Source organism: Monodelphis domestica, chromosome 3 (genome assembly GCF_027887165.1).
Source record: "Monodelphis domestica isolate mMonDom1 chromosome 3, mMonDom1.pri, whole genome shotgun sequence".
Classification (NCBI taxonomy): Eukaryota; Metazoa; Chordata; class Mammalia; order Didelphimorphia; family Didelphidae; genus Monodelphis; species Monodelphis domestica.
The window spans coordinates 56,327,096-56,347,382 of NC_077229.1; the positions used below are offsets into that span (position 1 = coordinate 56,327,096).

The 20,287-nt window shown below is 39.0% G+C and overlaps 1 protein-coding gene across 1 annotated transcript in view; it reads left to right on the forward strand.

Annotated features, from left to right (window-relative positions):
- Positions 1 to 20,287, forward strand: part of ADGRD1 (adhesion G protein-coupled receptor D1) — a 505,347-nt gene that overhangs the window by 422,550 nt on the left and 62,510 nt on the right. Inside the window, exon 20 of the mRNA XM_056820949.1 lies at positions 8,348 to 8,414. Within this exon, the coding sequence (XP_056676927.1) occupies positions 8,348 to 8,414 (67 nt within the window). The remainder of the gene's footprint in view (positions 1 to 8,347; positions 8,415 to 20,287) is intronic.

The following is a 20,287-nucleotide window of genomic DNA, read 5'->3' on the forward strand; positions in this document are numbered from 1 at the left end:
TCCCTAACCAAAACCTTGGACTCTGGCCTTGGCTCTCCCAAATCTGATCTCTTACTTCTCCTTTCCCCTTTCCTCTCTTCCCCACCCACTCCCCTATGCTTCCCTCTCGACTTCTCTCTCAATACTTTCTCTTTTGGTAGCCTCATGAGCTCCCATGGGTTTAATAAAGCTCTTTTTTTACAGATCAACATATATACATAACTTCCAGATTTTTTTCTCATCTTCAGTCCTACATCATTAACTGCGTATTACATATTTCAAATTGAATGCCCTGGAGACATCTTAAACTCAAACATATCCAAAACTGAAACCACCTTTTCCCCTCAAATCTCCCCTCTTCCATATTTTCCTAATTACTTGGAAGTTAAGGGATTTTCTCAGCTCTATCTATCTATCTATCTATCTATCTATCTATCTATCTATCTATCTATCTATCTGTCTGTCTGTCTATCTGTCTGTCTATCCGTCTGTCTATCTATCCATGCATCCATTCATTCATCCATCCATCCATCTACCCATCTCTCTCTCTCTCTCTCTCTCTCTCTCTCTCTCTCTCTCTCTCTCTCTCTCTCTCTCTCTCTCTCTCTCTCTTGGATGCTATTTTAAGAACTCTGCCTTCCCCAGGTCCAGATGGATTCACAAATGAATTCTATCAAACATTCAAAGAACAACTAATTCCAATATTAAACAAACTATTTGACATAATAGGCCAAGAAGGAGTTCTACCAAATTCATTTTACGACACAAACATGGTACTAATTCCAAAACCAGGCAGGTCAAAAACAGAGAAAGAAAACTATAGACCAATCTCCCTAATGAATATAGATGCAAAAATCTTAAATAGGATACTAGCAAAAAGACTCTAGGAAGTCATCACAAGGGTCATCCACTATTACCAGGCAGGATTCATACCAGGAATGCAAGGATGGTTCAATATTAGGAAAACCATCCACATAATTGACCATATTAACAAGCAAACTGACAAAAATCACATGATTATCTCAATAGATGCAGAAAAAGCCTTTGATAAAATACAACACTCATTCTTACTGAAAACACAAGAAAGTATAGGAATAGAAGGGCCTTTCCTAAAAATAATAAACGGCATATATCTAAAACCATCAACTAATATCATCTGCAATGGGGATAAAGTAGACGCCTTCCCAATAAGATCAGGAGTAAAACAAGGATGCCCATTATCACCTCTATTATTTAACAATGTACTAGAAACACTAGCAGTAGCATTTAGAGAAGATAAAGAAATTGAAGGTATTAAAATTGGCAACGAGGAGACCAAGCTATCACTCTTTGCTGATGATATGATGGTTTACTCAAGGAATCCTAGAGAATCAACCAAAAAGTTATTCAAAATAATCAACAACTTTAGCAAAGTTGCAGGATAACAAAATAAACCCGCATAAGTCATCAGCATTTCTATATATCTCCAACACATTCCAGCAGCAAGAATTAGAAAGAGAAATTTCATTTAAAATTACCCTAGACAATATAAAATACTTAGGAATCTATCTGCTGAGACAAACAGAGGAACTATATGAACACAACTACAAAACACTCTCCACACAGTTAAAACTAGATCTAAACAATTGAAAAAACATTGATTGCTTATGGGTGAGATGAGCTAGCATAATAAAAATGACAATCTACCCAATTAATTTACTTATTTAGTGCCATACCCATTGAACTACCAAAACACTTCTTTACTGAATTAGAAAAAAAAACATAACTAAGTTCATTTGGAAGAACAAAAGATTAAGGATATCCAGGGAAATCATGAAAAAAATTGCAAAGGAAGGAGGACTTGCAGATCCAGATCTCCAACTATACTATAAAGCAGCGGTCATCAACAATTTGGTACTGGCTAAGAGACAGAAAGGAGGATAAGTGGAATAGACTTGGGGTAAGTGACCTCAGCAAGTCAGTCTATGACAAACCCAAAGATCCCAGCTTTTGGGACAAAATCCACTATTTGATAAAAACTGCTGGGAAAATTGGAAGACATTATGGGAGAGATTAGGTTTGGATCACCCCTCACACCCTACACCAAAATAAATTCAGAATGAGTGAATGACTTGACCATAAAGAAGGAAACTATAAGTAAATTAAGTGAACACAAAATAATATACATGTCAGATCTTTGGGAAGGGAAAGATTTTAAAACCAAGCAAGACTTAGAAAGAGTCACAAAATGTAAAATAAATAATTTTGACTACATCAAATTAAAAAGTATTTGTACAAACAAAACCAATGTAACTAAAATCAGAAGGGAAGCAACAAATTGGAAAACAATCTTCATAAAAAACCAGTGGAATTGTGTGTCGGCTATGGGAGAGGTGGTGGGAGGGGGTGGAGGAAAAGAAAATGATCTTTTTTTTCCAATGAATAATGTTGAAAATGACCAAATAAAATAATGTTCAAAAAATAAAAATAAAAAACCAAAAGGAAAAAAAAAGAACTCTGCCTTGGAGGATTTGGGGGGAGGGGGTCACTGAGAAGCTAAGTTGACTTTCTCATTTTTTCACACAGCTATCATGTTTTATGGCAGAATTTGAACTCAGGCTCTTCTGACTCCAAGGTCCTTTTTCCATTGTACCAATGCTACTTCTAATAAATACATATTATACTGACTTGGATGGAACTGAACTGTATTTCTAATTTGACAGGATCTATTATTCACCATTGGCTACTCCTTAGAGAACTCAGGGTCAGTTTTCTACCATGATGAGCCTTCCGAGGAGAGATTTTAATGGGGACTTATAAATGATTAAATTAACAAGTTGTTTGTTTTGTGTGGTTGTTTTTTTTAACTCTAGCTTGCAGTCTTCAGTGATATGAATTTCCCCACCAATTAAGGAACATTCTGAAAGCTTTCACCTCGGTGAGATATCTATAAGCAGTTTAAATTATCTCTAGGAATGAGAGACATGGGATCAGGGTAAACATGAGTCAAATATATGCATTAGAAATAGGCATATTATCCTATCCTTGCCCTATAGTGACTCATTAGAAAAGAGAGGCAGTGCCCTAGGGGTTAGCCTAGAATGAAGTTTGGAATACATTTGCCCTGACCCTATTTCATTATAATTAGTACTTAAAATTTAATCTCTATGTTTTCAAATCAGAGTTTTCAGGAAAGAATGGCCTGTTGATATGGGAACAGTACATGAGGTGATTCTTGAAAGAGAAAAATAAATCCTCAGGACATTATGAAGCAGCGTGGCCTTGAAGCAAGTTTGGACCAACAAAGAATCCAAGAGCGGACTTTAGAAGGATTCTTTGTATGCCTTATAGTGGGAAAAGAATTTGATTTTTCAGCCTATAATCGTGTAAGGTTATCTGGACTGGTTTGAAGATTTCTAGGAATGGGAAACTCACTATATTCTGAGATGCTGTTTCACTTTTGGACAACTCTTAATGGGTAGAAAGATTTTTCTTTACCGAGAATCAAAATCTTTTTCTTTGTATGACTTTATCCATATGATTGTGATTTGAATAGGTAGATAGATGTGAGAGGGGGTAGTGGTGGTTCAGATAGACAGTTGGAAGCTGTGTGGTGGATGGATTAGAGAGGGAAAGACTTGGGGAAGGAAGACCAATTAAGAGGTGATTTCATTAATCTTGGAGGAGAGTAACTATGAGTACAGGGTAGATCATGTGGGAAATATTGAGATGGAAATGACAAGATCTGGCAACTGAGCAAATATATTGGACAAGGGAAAATGAGGAGTGAAATTTGAGAGCCTGGGATGCTAGAAGGAGGTTGTCCACAGCAAAAAAAGAGGAATATTCCAAAGAGGGGTTGGTTTTGAGGAAAAATAACCGGCATTTTCTTTCTTCATATCCTCTTTGCTTAGCAAAATGCCTGGTCAATAGTAAATGATTAATTACTTGCTGATGAACTTTTGACTGAGTTCTGCTTGAAACATTTATATTTCAAGATTCTTATGAGACATACAGTTCAAAATGTCCAATAGGTAGGTTCATTATGTAAGGAGAGTTAGAAAGCTTTTGGAACCATCTATGTAGATTAACCAAACCATGGAAGCTGGTGAAATTACCAAGTGAGAGAGTATAAGGAAAAAAGAGAAGATGACTCAAGATAGAGCCTTGGGGGAATATTTACAGTTGATGAGCCAGCAAAGGAAACTGAGGAGGATTGGTCAGATGGGTAAGAAGAGAACTTGGAAAGTGGAGTGTCATAAACACTCAGAGACAAGGCAGTAAGGATCCACATGAAAAGATGGTCATCAGTGTTATAGTTAATGTAGACACCAAGAAGAATGAAGACTGAGAAAACAGCATCAGATCTGGCAATTAGGAGATCACTGCTAATACTGAAGAGAGCAATTTCAGTTGAGTGAGAAGTTCAGGATGAAAATGAGAAATTGGGAGACTAGAAGAATGATGGTACCACAAATCTCTCTCTCTCTCTCTCTCTCTCTCTCTCTCTCTCTCTCTCTCTCTCTCTCTCTCTCTCTCTCTCTCTCTCTCTCTCTCTCTCTCTCTCTCTCTCTCTCCCTCTCTCTCTTCCTTTCTTCCTTCTTTCCTTCCTTTTTCCCTCTCTCCCTTTTCTCTCTCCCTTTTTCCTTCCCTCCCATCTCTCTCCCTCCCTCTCTCTGTCTGTCTCTCTGTCTCTCTCACACACATATACACAAATATATATATATGTATATATATTTATATATATCTATATATCTCCATATGAATGTCTAACTTTATGGGTGAAAAGAACTCTTATCAGAAAAGTGTTTTCAACCAATTAAAATCATACACAGCTAGGCAGTCTGGTGACACCAGAACATTGAAATTGGAATCAGAAAGACCTGAATTCAAATCTAATTTCAGGCACTTACTAGTTGTATGACCCTGGCCAAGTCACAACCTCTGTCTCAGTTTTCTAAGCTATAAAGTGGGAAAAATACCAGCATTTACCTTTTAGTCTGGGTTGTTGTGAGGATCTAATGAAGTCATATTTGTAAGGTGTTTTGCCCAAGACCTGAAAAGTGCTTGATAAATGCATGTTCCCTCAACTTAGGGCCTTAGTTGTCTGGAGCACTGAGGGTTCAGTAGTTTTGGGGGGATCACAGACTCAGTATGTATCTGAGGTAGGACTTGAACCTGATTCATCCTGACATCAAAGCTAACTTTCTATTCACTATGCTAATGCTGCTTCTATTGCCTCGCTTGTGTTGTCATTTCCACCATGTTCAACTCCTCATGACGCCATTTGGGGTTTTCTTGGCAGAGATACAGGAGTCGCTTGCCATTTCCTTCTTCATCTCATTTTTTTTACAGATGAGGAAAGGGAGTCAAACATGATTAAGTGACTTGCATAAGGTCACACAGCTATGAAGTATCTGAGGCCAGATTTGAACTCAGGATGATGAGTTTTCCTGACTTTGGGCCCAAGACTCTTTATACTGCTTCACCTAGTTTCCCAATGTCTCTCTTAATATAGTGTAAAATTGCGTTAAATTTTTAGGCCAGTACTCTGTTCCCTCCTGATCAGAAAGCTTCCTCTCTATTTACTCCTTGTGTATCTTGCCAAATGAATGTCATGTAATGTTGGGTTGAACTAGATGGGAGCCAGGGTGCTTTTAACTCCAGACGGCAATTCCCCTGATTCTCTTCTTCCATGGCTTTGTTGAATATCTCCATGACCATGCAAAAGAATACCCTCCTAAGTGATTTTACACACATCTGTATCTGTCTATGGGAATAGCTTTTCATTGACAGACTGATTGAAAACATGGTATTATGGATTCTGTGTTCCTTTCTCCTGGCCCTTCTACTAGCAGTTGTTTCTTATTCATTGATTTTTTTTTCAGACACATGTGTTTGGGATAAGTATTGGGAGGAAAGGAGTGGGACCTGCTTCTAGGAGCTTAGGAATACTTAGGGAGTGTGGGCTCTGGGAATCCCCATTTGGAAGTATCATGATACAGAAATAATAGGAATAATGGGACATTTATATCATTTAAAATTTTGCAATGCTTTTGGGGGGCGGGCATGCATTATCCCAGGGATTCCATGCATTATTCTATATCCTTATTCATCAAAATGGATTTTTGAGGTAGATGTCACACTTGGCAGCAAGGAAGCTGAGATTCAAAGTAAGGGACTTTCCCAAGGTCATATAGCTAAGGAAGGGTTAGAAGCCCAACTCAAACCCAGCTCTCTTAGGGCACCATTTTGTCTAGTTAACTATGGAGATTTTTTCAGAAAACAAACAGCCAAAAATGGATGGCATTTCAGGAAGTGACCCCAGCTCAGGGCTAATTCCTTTAATGGTCCTTATAAGATATTTTCCAGAAATAACTGAAATAGCTGGGTAGTTATATGGAGAAAAGCCCCAGGGCAAAGAGCATATAGAGATGTGCAAGTGAGGAACAATGAGAACAATAATGACAAAATTACCCACACGTGTATATGGCATCTTAAGGCTTCAATTAATAAAGCATGTATTAAGTGCTTCCTCTGTTTGCCAACTTTACTATGTGTTAAACATCGAAGATACAAAGAAAACCAAAACCATAAGATGCCCTCAAAAAGCTCATGTTCTGATGGGAGAGACAAAGTGTAAAGAAGTAGGTAAATAGAATATACATGCATAGTATGTATATGCATTCGTACACACCCATATTATACATATATATGGAGAGAGAATGAGAGAGAGAGATGGAGAGGTGGAGGAAGAGGGGGGAAGAGAGACAGACAGACTTATAGAAAGTGGAAAAAAAAAGAAGAGTGTGGGCTTGGTCAGTGAGAGTTAGTTCTGTGTTTTGTTTTGTTTGTTTTGTTTTTTTACCTTTCAGATTCTGAGTGTCCTGACCAAGGAAACAACTAAAGTTGTTTTATCTTTGGTGCATAATTTCTCTTTTGGAGAGATTTTGAGAGGTTTTGGGAATTGGAAGAAATATCTGCCATCTTGTTCATTCAGGAGGGAGGGAGGGAGAGAGAGGGAGAAGGAGAAAGGAGATTAAATGGAAGATTATCTCAAGATGCTACAGTGGGTAGAGCTCTCAGCCTGAAGTTAGGAAGACTCATCTTTCTGAGTTCAAATCTGGTTTCAGACATTGAGTGGCTCTGGGTAAGTCATTTAACCCTGCTGGCCTCAGTTTTTTAATCTATAAAATGAGCTGGAGAAGGAAATGGCAAATCACTCCAGTGTCTTTACCAAGAAAACCTCAAATGGGGTCATGAAGAATCAGATATGACTGAAATGACTAAATAACAATAATCTCAAAGGAGAAGGCAGGGAGGGGCAGCTATGGGGGTGGGAACATAGAAAGTCCTCTTGTAGAAGGTGGAATATGAGTTGAGTCTTAAAGTAAGCCACCAGGAGGACCAGAGGCACAGTTGGGGGGGGGGGGCAGAGCATTCTTGGCATCCAGGGTATCCAGTACAAAGACTTGCGATGGAAAATTAGGGAATGTGGGCTCTGGAAAACCCCAATTAGAAGTCTCATAGATATAGAAATAATAGGAACAATGGACATTTCTATAACTTTAAAATTTGCTTTAAAATTTAAAATTTGTTATTTTCAAGAAACTGTTGGGAAGCTATTATAGCTGGATTTGAGATTACATAGTGGAGAAAAAGGGTCCGAATCTTGGGAAAATAGGAAGGGGCTAAGTTATGAAGTTTCAAATAGTCCTATTGAGGTAGGGTAGTTCAGGGCTTTCGTGTTCTTGGCTTTTGGTCTAGATCAGCAATATCTTTGATATAAGGAACTGTGTGTGTGTGTGTGTGTGTGTGTGTGTGTGTGTGTGTGTGTGTGTGTGTGTGTGTGTGAGAGAGAGAGAGAGAGAGAGAGAGAGAGAGAGAGAGAGAGAGAGAGATGGACAGAGATATCCAGCCCAGGTCCTCATTGATAAGGGATGCTCAGCATCTATGTTGAACGAATAAATGAATAATATTTTTGGAAATATTCTGTAAATGAACAGCTGGTTATAGATGTCATCATTCTTGCTTTTGCCTGCTTGTGGCTTCTAGCCATGAAAGGTCTCTGGCTCAGTTCCCTCTTCTCATTTCACTCTCCTCCCCTTCCCTCCCCCCTCCACTCCTCCCCCCACTTCCCCCCCCCCATCCACCTTGAGCAGGTTGTCTTGTCCTGGTCCTCCCTCTCAATCATTCTTTAGGTTTTGATGGTCTCCAGAAGGAAGACAAGAGTGCCATCAATTTTGCAATGTCTCTGGCTACAAAATTGAACATCCATGCAAGAGAACTTCCACTGGCTTGCTAATTAATGGCGCTACTAATTGAATGACCTTGTTCTCCAATTTGCAGCCCAGGGCTAGAGAGTAATTCCTCTGTTCTCTTCCTGCAGTTGCTGGTTGTCCTTGGGGAATGGAGCCATCTGGGCCTTTGTGGCCCCCGCCCTGTTTGTCATCATGGTACGTGATTTCCAGTTGGGGGTATATGACAGTCACAGCATCTTTCTTTCTTAAGATGAAGCTTTTCTGATACTGCTAGCTTTTGCATGAATTATTTCCAGATTTAAACTGTTCCCTCAACCCCTTTAAAATCCTCTTTCAGAGGCACTTAGATGACTCCATAGATAGAGAGCCAGGCTTGGAGATGGAAGGTCCTGGGTTCAGATGTGACCTCAGACACTTCCTAGCTTTGTGACACAACCCCCATTGCCTGGCTTTTATCGATTTTCTGTCTTGGAACCAATACTTAGTATTGCTTCTAAGGCATAAAGTAAGGGTTAAAAACCCCACCAAACCTTTTTCGTAGAGTAAAACAGTTAAGCAAAAACAGCTGATGCAGGGATAGGATTAATGAGTAGAAGCCACCTCCAGCACCCCTGGTCCCTGATCTGGATCAGGAGGAAATACATTTCATCATCTCTTCTCCAAGCCCAAGAGTGGTCATGACATTTAATCATAGTCTACTTGCTTTGGGTGGTGTTTTCATTTACATTAGTCTAGGCATTTGGGGAGAAGCAGCGGAGCATAGATAGCCAGCCAGCCTGGAAGCTAAGAAGTCTGGGGTTGAAGTCCTGCCTTTGATGTGTTCCAGCTGTGTGTCCCTGGCCAAGTGACTTAGCTCCCCAGCGCCCCAATCCACCTCCTAACACTGTGGATTACACACCGGCTACTAATTGGCACTGGTAGAAAAGTCTGCATTTTGGACACTCCTTGGGAGGTAGTTAAATGTTATAGTGGGTCTAGTTTCTTGAAGACAAGAGTTACATTCTGGCCTCTGACACTAGTTGTGTGACCCTGGGCAAGTCATTTGCCTAAATCTCCCAGAGATATTATTTCCCTTACAAGGTTTTTGTAAGTACCAAATGAGACAATATTTATTAAAAAAAAAAAAACATTTAGCACAGTGCTTTAGAAATATTCATTGCCATCACCATACTATTGACATTTATATATCTGAACCCTTCTCTCCAACCTTGAAAAAATAATTTCTAAATTATATACCTTTTTCCTGTCTACTTCACTGTTTATATTAACACTTAGTAATATAAGTTGTCTCAAGTTTTTTTTTCCTGAATTTCTCATGTTAAAAAAAATTTTGCTTTTTGTCTTAAAATCAATACTTTGTATTGGTTCTGAGGCAGAATAGTAAGGGCTAGGCAATGAGGGTTAAGTGACTTGCCCAAGGTCACACAACTAGGAAATATCTAAGGTCAAATTTGAACTCAGGACTTCCTGTATCTGGGTCTGGCTCTCAATCCACTGAGCCACCTGGATGCCGCTATTTCTCTTATTTCTCACTGCTTTGGTACCATCATATCCTGTTACGTTGCTATATCAAAAAATTTAACTGTTCTCTAATCAATGGGCACAGAGTAACTACATTTTAGAGATGACCAAACTGAGTTTCAGAGAGGTTCAGTAGCTAGCCTGGGCACACAATTAATTGGGGTTGAACTTGAGCTAAGCCCTCTGACAATTACCAATCCTTGAAGCATCCCAACTTTGGCCAAAGAGAGGCTCACACAATGAGTCCAGGTTTGCAGTGAGCAAATTCAACTATACCTCCTCATATATCTATTGGTAAGAACAGAGATAAAGTGGGAGAATTGGATTCTAGGCAGGACTTGGATTCAGGAAGTCATGGGTTCAGATCCTGCTTCTTTCTTGCTATACAATCATGGCAAGTCCATTTTTTGGATCCTTGATTTTCTTATCTGTAGAAATGGAGACAATTCTATCTGGTGACCTCTCTCATGAGCTTCAAGGGGGATAATGTTTATAAAGTGGTTTACAAACTTTAAAGCATTATATAAATATTACCTGTTTTCATTAAAGTTTTAGAAGGGAAAATCAGTCTCTACCTTCAAAGAACTTTTATCTTTGTTGAAGGAGATGGTAAATATCTCTGTAGCTATGTGCAAGATATATTCAGAAGTAGCTAAAAGATAGAAGGTAAGCTTACAGGAGAAGACATAAGGAGGGGAGAAGGAGCAGGAAGGACTGAGGAAAGGGAGGGCAAAGGAAGTTATGGATTCTAAGAGACATTTTGTGCAAAATGCTCTACTTAGCACTGGCCAAATGCAAGGCTTAATTAAGACCCAGTACTTGACCTCAAGGTGCTTACAGTCCGGAAAGTAAATAAGAAACTAACACAGACCACTATAGAATGCAATATTCCATGATAAATACAATGAGGAGAGCAAGGCATAGTACAATGTGAGGGAGGTAAGTAATTATTTTGGGATGGGGAAGAATTTGAGCAAGCCTTCCTCAAAGACTAGATAGAAGAAATTCATCCAACAAAGAAGAACCTCCTTCTCTGCATTCCTGTGTAGAGAAAAGCCTGAGCACAAGCATGGAGGCTGGAGATATGAGGAGAATATCCAGTTTGGCATCAGCATAGAACCCATAATTGGGATCAACACGATAAACTGAATAATAAAGATTCATTAAATTAAATTGCACTGAGACAGGATAAGCCAAGGAATACATCTAGGCTGATTCTAAGGTCTCTCCCTCTCTCTCTCTCTCTCTCTCTCTCTCTCTCTCTCTCTCTCTCTCTCTCTCTCTCTCTCTCTCTCTCTCTCTCTCTCTCTCTTCTCTGTTTTTCTTGCCACCTCTCTTTTCTCTGTCTGCCTGCATCTTTCCATCTCTCTCTCTCTCTCTCTACTTCTCTCCATCTCTCTTTCTCTTTCGCTCCCTCCTATCTCTCTCTTTCTCTTTCTCTTTCTCCTTTTTCCCTCCCCCTCTCTTTCTCCCCTTCCTTCTCCTCTTCTTAATGTAACCTTATGTTAACTCTAGGCCCCTGCTTTATTTTACTTGTCTTTTCCCAGAACTGTTCATTTATGAGTTGAGCCTAGTCAGTGGGACACTCTTTAGGTATTCACCCTAACTATTCCTCAACCTCTAATGTGAATATTATGTGTGAACTTGGGTTTCTTTTAAGCATTTTCTTCTTTTTAAACATCTCAAACCTCCAAAGCCAAGTATCAAGCACTTCCTTCCAGGCCCCCCATGACCAGAATACTCTGTCCCAGCCAGTGCTGACATTCAAAGGCTACGATTAGAGAACATGAAAAGATTTCCCTGACATATAACATGCTGCTTGCTCAGCAAATGCATTGAAACCAACTCTTTGATATACTATGCATGGGTCAAGACCCCAGAAGGATGTTTATAGCCCCAAACAGGAATTGTGCTGCTGGTGGATATGCCCTTTGACAAATAACCTTCCAACTGGATTAAGACAGTCTAACTGGCGAGGACTCCTGCTCTGCCCATGGCTAAGGGGACACCTACCAAAGACGCTTCTATCTTTAAGTTTCAAATTGCATTGCTTCCTCCAGAAAAGAATCCCTCTATTTAAACCGTACATTGCCAGCTGTCTGTCATCATAACCATAAATAATTCTTACAGTACTGATATTAAACAAACTTTTGAATTTTACCAAATCAACGCCCAGTAGATCTTTAAAAAAATTTAATGGAAGTTGGGAGGCAGATATATTTCAGAAAACTCAGGAATAAGATAAAACCCTGCCTCTAAAGAGTTCATTCCTTTTCCCTCTAACTTCACCCAAATTTGCTCCCCAAATATTAATTTGGAAGCTAATCTGCCTTTTGTTCAGAGCTGGGTGCCACTGACTATGAAACCGACCTATGCAGTTTAATTAGAAATTAAAGCAGAGCAGAAGATGTTTAAACACTTGATTTAGCCTTTTTTAATTAAAATGCTACTCAAATTCTCCTGCAGCCATGGGAAGGTATAGCCATGATCCTCCTTGGCTAATGGGTTTCCAGGAAAGCAAGAAAAAAGTTATAGGTTGATTTTCATCTCTGCATACCCACCATCTAATTACTATAGGACCCTGCACTTAGATATTTCATAAATATTGGTTCGATTGCATTGAAGTGATTTAAGATTTGAGTATAGAGCTGGATGATCTGGGTTCAAATCCCATTTTTTCCCAGTCACTTCCTGACCAGATCTGGGCAATAATTATAGCTAACATTTATAGCTGTGAGGATTAGTGGATAGAGCACTTGATTTGGAATTAGGAAGATTCATCTTTGTGAGTTAAAAATCCAACCTCAGACATTTATTGGCTATGTAATGCTGGACAAGTCATGTAACCCTGTTTACCTCAATTTCCTCATCTGTGAAATGAATTGGAGAAGGAAATGGCAAAATACTCCAGTATCTTTGCTATGAAAACTCCAAATGGTATCATGAAGAGTCTAACTCGACTGAAAACCGTGAACAACAGCAACAATATAGTACATTAAAGTTTGAAAAGTACTATTAAGTATTAAGATTCTCAAAGCAATTCTGGAAGAAAGGTGCCTTTACTGAGCACATTTTTACAAAAGGGGAAACACAGGCCCAGATATTAATTGAGTTGCCCAAAAGGTAACACAGTTGGTAAGCATCTAAGTTAGCATTTGAATTTCTGTTTTGCTGATGCCAAGTCCAGAATTTTATCCTCTGTGTTGCCATTTTTCCCTTTCATTGCAAAATGAAAAGTTGAACTAAATGACCTCTAAGTTCTTTTCTAGTTCTAAATCTGTGCACCTAGATTTAAGTGTTTGGTTTATAGTCAGAGAACTCAGGTTCAAATTATAGATTTGCCATTTATGCTCTGTAGTTACCCAAGTAACCCTGGGCAAGTCATTGAACCTATAACCTATATAATATTTGTTCTCAGCACATATAAAATGAAGGGGTTGGATTATACATAAACTCTTCTGCCAGCCTGTCTTTCCAACCTCTTTTGTATTTTCTCCTTCTTTCACTCTGTGGTCCAGCCAGATTGGCCTTATTGCTATTCCTATCACTCATCACTTCACTTCTTATTTCCATGCCCAGAATGCTCCCCCTCCTCCCTTCCATCTTTTAGAATCTCTTCTTTCCTTTAAACTCAGCTCAAATAACCTGGTCCATAAGAGAAACCTTTCCTGATCCCCTCCCATCTGCCTCCCATCTACTAGTGCCTTCCCTATCCTATTATCTTCTGTTGATTTTGAATAGGTTCAACACATGTTTATATGTGCTTATATTATCTCTCCCATCTCCCTTCCTTCATAAAAAGTAAGGTCTGTGAGAGGCAAAGACTGATTCATTCTTATTTTTGTATCAGAGGTGCCTAGCCAAGTGACTGGCATAGAGTGAGTGACTAATAAATGCTTGTTGATCGACTAAATGAAAGGAAATTCTGGTACCAGAAAGGTATTTCTTTGATCCTTCCTTAGATAGTTGATATGGAAGCAGAAGCTTACCCTGGGCATAATTGGCTAAGTTTTATGAAAGTCAAATACATTTATAAATGTATGTATAACTCATATGTATATATATGTTTACATATGAAGTCAAAGTTATGGAAGAAATATGTATATCTATCCATGTATGTGTGTGTATATATACACATATACCTATGGCCTGGAAGCAGGAAGACTCATATCCTCAGGTTCAAATCTGGCCTCAGACTCTTACTAGCTATGTGACCCTGGGCAAGTCACTTCATCCTGTTTGCCTAAGTTTCCTAATATGTAAAATGAGCTGGAGAAGGAAATGGCAAACAACTCCACGATCTTTGCCAAGAAAACTCCAAATGGGGTCACCAAGCATCAGATGTGACTGAAACAATTGAATAACAGCAGCAATATCAGCAAATCAATAATGTATATCCTATGTATATATATTTATATATGAAGACTAAAAACTATACACACATATATCTATACCTATATGTCTCTTTAAGAAGTTATACACCTATAAGTGCATAGAAATATAGACTCATATGTATATATGTCTGTATGTTTATATGTATATATATATATATATATATATACATTCACATACATGTATATGCTGGATCTAAAAATTCATCTCCTCTGGGAGCCTAGAAGTAAATTATTTTTTTCTCCATTTGGAGCACTCAAAGATGAGGACCACTCTCGCCTCTTCTAGGCTTGTGGTGTCCCCTACAAAGGCTGAATCGAGTGTGTCTTCAACTATAATCATTTAATCTCTCTGAAAGAAAATATCGGGTTTGTGCCTTAGTTACAAGGAGATGAATGTGTTTTCACCCTTCCATTAGATCCACCAGTTAGCTCTCAGGGCATTCTGGCCCCAGCTCTGAGGTGATTTTAGGAGTTAACAAGGATCAGGACCAAGGACAGCTCCTGCAAGGTACTCCTTGAAGTCTTGTTGCTGTTACTTGAAATGAGAGAATATTTAGTGAATTGTATGGAAGAATGGCTGAACAAATGGTTGCAACAGCTTTCAAAATTTTCAAAAGGCTCAATTTCATTGGGTTTGCATGTGTCATTGGCCAAGACTTATTTCCATATTATTGATATTTGCATTAGGGTGATCGTTTAGAGTCTATATCCCCAGTCATATCCCCATCGACTCCTGTGATCAGGCAGTTGTTTTTCTTCTGTGTTTCTGCTCCCACAGTTCTTCCTCTGGATAGTGTTCCTTCTCATAAGTCCCTCAGAATTGTCCTGGATCATTGCATTACTACTAGTAGAGAAGTACATTATCTTTGATTGTACCACGGTGTATCAGTCTCTGTGTACAATGTTCTCCTGGTTCTGCTCCTTTCACTCTGCATCAATTCCTGGAGGTCATTCCAGTTCACATGGAATTCCTCCATTTCATTATTCCTTTTATTTAATATTTTAGATGGACAAAGGTTATTAGCATTTGATGGGCTCCCAAAATCATCCTTAGCATTCTTTGGAATCCTAGGAAATTGTAAGAAGCTGAAGGTCTTGAAATCATGGTTTATGAAGATCAGTTGAATAATATAAATTACTGATGTTTCTGTGGTTCTTTAAGATTTCAAATCAATAAGCATTTGTTAAAGGTTTACTATGTGTCAGGCACAGTGCTAGGCACTGGGGATCAAAGACAAACATGAGATAGTCCCTGCTCCTAAGAGTTTACATTCTAAGGGGGAGACAGAAGGAGCATAAATAGGTCCATGTGAAGATTAAAAACTGGACCTATGATTTCACTGTACAAAAGATTCCTGTTGAGAAAGCTACCGAGGCAGATTTCCAACTGTTCACCATCTTACAGTCTTTGATTTCTTTGGATTGTAAGGTCTTTGAGAACAGAAACTGTGACTAATTCTTTTTAAAATTAATTATGCCTCTAGCACTTAGCACAGTGTCTGGCACATAGTAGGCACTTAATAAATGTTTATTAGATTAGAGACCAGAATATAATTTTTTCTGATACAATAAACATTTATTTTATTAAGTGCTTACTAGGTACCAGGCACTATGTTAAGCTACAGGGATAAAGAAGTGGCAAAAAATAGTACCTGTCCTCAAGGAACTTACCATGTAATGGGGTAAACACTGTACAAAAATAAAGATATATGAAGCAGAAATTTAAACAATCAACAATAATTAAGACATAATTTATAGCTTTTGCGAATTACCTAAGTATAAATTTAAATGAAAATTTAGCAATGGGCTCAGTACAAAGTGTCTAGCATACACCCGTTAAAACAATAACTTACTATTACATATATATATATATATGAAATTAGTAAATACTTATTAAATGATTTGAGGGGATCAAGAAAGGCATCACATAGAAAGTGATAGCTGAACCTGAAGGAAGCTAAGGAATCCATAGTTCCATTTAACATTTACTAGGCACCATTTACAGAAGAACTGGCCTTAGCTTTATGTGGAAGTAGAAATAATCCTGTAAGAAATTATTATTGCCATTTTTATAGATGAGGAAACTGAAACTCAGAGAAGCTAAATAAATTTTTCCAGTATCACACAACAAATGTGTCAGAAGCAGGACTGAAATCCAGGTCTTTCTGACTCCAGTTCCAACACTACTTCCCCTATTAGTGTTGAACTGGGCACGTTTAACTCAGAGAAAAAAAAGACTCAAGGAAATGAAAGTAGGCTTATAAGTATTTTAAGAATTATCCTATAGAAGGAGAATTAGATACATTTTGCTCAGCCCCAAAGAATAGACCTGGAAACAAGCTGAAATTTTGGGATTCTATGAACCTAGAATAGTATTGGAGCTGTGGCTTTGAATGAGCTATCAAGGTCAGTGTGGCCAGAAGACCAAGGATGGACCCAGGTCTGGGAAAGCTACTGTTGGTCTCTAACTCCTTCCTCAAAATCATGAGGTGATCAGGGAACACTAAAAGCAGAATAGATGTGGCAAGTGTCAGCAGAGGAGTCGTAGAGATAGTTTGTGGCCACCAGATATGTCCATGGCCAAGTAGAGAGTGGTTTTCCATCACCCTCTGCTGTGTATTTACAAGTGGAAAGAAGGGCTCACATGGGAAAAGAAATGCTTTTCTCCTTGACCATTGCCTCTGGTTCTTGGATAACAAATCCTTGGGGTCAGATCTTGTCAGAAGGAGCTTGTATCATCTCAGCCCCTATAATATGACATTGATATGATACTTTTAGTGTTGGCAAAATATTTTGCTGCTCATTACTGCATTTCAGCTCTTCAAAAACAAAACAAAATAAAACAAAATCACAAAAACCAGTGAAGTAGGGTCTGCATTCACTATTCCTTTCAGTTTACCCATGAGAAGAATGAGGTTCAGAGATATTAGACTTGATCCGGGAGATAGTGTGGAATTATGGAAAGGCTATTGGCTCTAGAGTCAGGGTATCTGGGTTCCAATTCCATCACTGATATTTAGCTACCCATATCACCTTGGAGAAACTACCTTATTGCCTTGGGTCTCATTTTCCTCACTTGTAAAATAAACGGGTTGGACCAGATGGCATCTGGAATTCCTTCCAGGCCATCTCCATGTGATTACATCTGCATTTAGAACCATCATCTCCACCTTCTTATTTTTCCTTTTTGTGTTAAAATCTTACTTTCTGTCTTAGGATTGATATTAAATATCAGTTCCAAGGCAAAAGGACAGCAAGAGACAGGCAATTAGGGTTAGTGACTTACTCAGGGTCATATAGCTAGAAAGTGTCTGAAGTCAAATTTGAACCCAGAACCTTCTGTCTCTAGGCTTGGCTCCCTATCTACTGAACCACCTACCTGCCCCTACACATCCTTCTCCCTGGAAAATTAAGATTCTTTCTGTCCCTCCTGGGGGGGGGCATCCTATTTTGATAAGGCATGTTTGGACTCTAAGTGACCATGAAAGTTTCTGGCCATCTCTATACCCTGCTCCTACTTTCCCCTCTTTTCTAGCACTTCTTTCTATATCATCATACTCAAAAAGAATGGAAACTCTTTGAGAATAAGGATAAATTTGCTTCTTCATTTATATCTCCAGGACCTCCATTAGTATCTCTTGTGCTTAGCTAATGCCTGCCTTGTGTAAGTGCTTCAGAAAGGCTAAATCCATTCTTGGACAGCAAGAAAAAAAACTAATTCAGACTATTCACTGGAAGTCAAATACTGAAGCTAGAGCTGAAATACTCTGGCCACATAACGAGAAGAGAGGACTCTAGAAAATACCCTGACGTGGGAGGTCCTAGGTTCAAATATGGCCTTAGACACTTCCCAGCTGTGTGACCCTGGGCAAGTCACTTGACCCCCATTGCCTAGCCCTTACCATTCTTCTGTCTTGGAGCCAATACACAGTATTGACTCCAAGATGGAAGGTAAGGGTTTAAAAAAAAAAAGAAAATACCCTGATGTTGGGAAAGATTGAAGGCAAAAGGAACATGAGATGCAGAGGATGAAATGGTTCCATAGTGTTGTGGAAACAACAAATATGGATTACAACAGATTTTGAGAGATAGTGGAGGATAAAAGGGACTGATGTGCTGTGGTACAAGAGGTCATGAAGAATTGGACATGATGGATTAAAAAATCCCAACTTTAAGGGGGCAGCTGGGTAGCTCAGTGGATTGAGAGCCAGACCTAGAGATGTAAGGTCCTGGGTTCAAATCTGACCTCAGACACTTCCCAGCTGTGTGACCCTGGCTAAGTCACTTGACCCCCATTGCCTAGCCCTTACCACTCTTCCGTCTTGGATCAATACTCAGTATTGATTCTAGGACAGAAGGTAGAAGGTAAGGGTGTAAAAATATCCTAACTTTCTAGATATGATTCAGAGTCAGATTTGGGATTTGAATACAGGACTTTTTATTCCTGGTCTAGCACCTTCTCCACTAAGTAAGTAATAAAAATAAAAAAAAATACCTTTTTTCTCCTGGCCAGGGAGCGATAGAATATCAATTAAGTGGCTTCTAATGCATCTGCCTTCCCAAACAGAGTAGGGAATTCTGAATGGCACTGATGGAGCTCACATCTATTTTGTTCATGTCCTCTGATATTCCCCATGGTTTCCAAAGACTGCAAATCCCTCTTTTAAGCAGGCCATTTCAAGGGCAGAGGAATGGAAAGAAAAGGATTTTGTTCTTTGAGTCCCCATCCAACGCATGACTAAACAGCTCTGAGTCCATTCCCTGTCTGGGCTCACATTCACTCCATGGGTAGCTCTTTGTCCTGGAGCTGTTCTCATCCAGGGCAGTTAGTGCTCATGTCCCATTGGGATGCTCTGGGAATCATTTGCAATCACTTTACTAACCCAACCTTTTAAAGGATTACAAAGGATTGGATGAAATGTGTCTTTCACTCCCTTCCTTTCTTTGGGGACCTAGCATAATTATTCACCTCACCAGCTCCAGCTTAGAAAATTTTCCATAAGAGGAACTAGTCGACTTCAATAATTTGACTTTGCTGTCTAACACACTAAGGGGTTTGGGGGGTGGGAATTAAAAGAAAAAAAAGGACAAGCAGTAAAATTGGGAAATAATCCAATTTTTTTAGGGCAACTTTGCTGACTAAGCCTCTGCTATCTTACTGCTGACTTGAGTGCTATTAGATTCTAGGTTGGGAACAAAACCATCCTTTGCCAAGGAATTTTTTAAGGCAATTTGAATTTTCCTCCATGATTTTGGTCTCTAGTACAGGCAGGACCAGCCCCTTTAGGTGCTGACTTGTGGTTTTTGTTGAAAGAGTGAATAGTCTTTCTTCCACTTGGCACAGTGCTTAAAGTTCCACCATTAGAGTTTTGTTGTGTCTTATCAGTCAATAGGAAGGATTCCCTGAGGGAAAAGAGGGGCCCTAATGGAGTAATGGAAGGAAATTAAAATGGATCAGAGAATCTTAGATTTAGGGTGGCTAAAAGGTACCTTAGAAGTCAACCCCATTTATTTTCATCTGTGAGAAATACGAAATTCCTGGAGATATGAAATGATTTGGCCAAGGATAGTGAGTTGGCAAGAGTCAGAGGTCAGATTCAAACTAGGTCTTTGGCTCCATGTTGTATGTTCTATTAAAAAGAACTGGCGAGCTCCCCAAAACAAAACTGTTGACATTTAAATTTTTAGGCAATATAATGCTACATGGCCTGAGTCAAAACACAGGCAGGACTGGAGGCAATCTAGGACAGATGTGTTGGTAGATATTTAGCATCTAACCCTCTGGATAAAAAAAAATGTATACAAGATACCTTTTAAAGTGATGAATGCACGAAAAGCCACACAATTAGGTAGTATTCACATTTTTCATCACTTTCTCCAGTCTAGATAATTAACAAAACAATACAACAAGCCCTCATTTATAGTGTTTGTTGACTTCCAAAATGTAAATGCTCATACTGGATATTTAACAATTGGCTCCCTTGAATCATTTTGAGCTGGCTCCAGCACATCCCTAGGTATGGCTCTATCCTAAGTCCCTCTGCCATCCATTTCCCTATTTACACTTCTTCCTGTGGAGCTAATAAAAAGATTCTTCTCTACCTCTGTAATGCATAATCTTGCACCATGAACATAATAGACACAAGTTGTTTT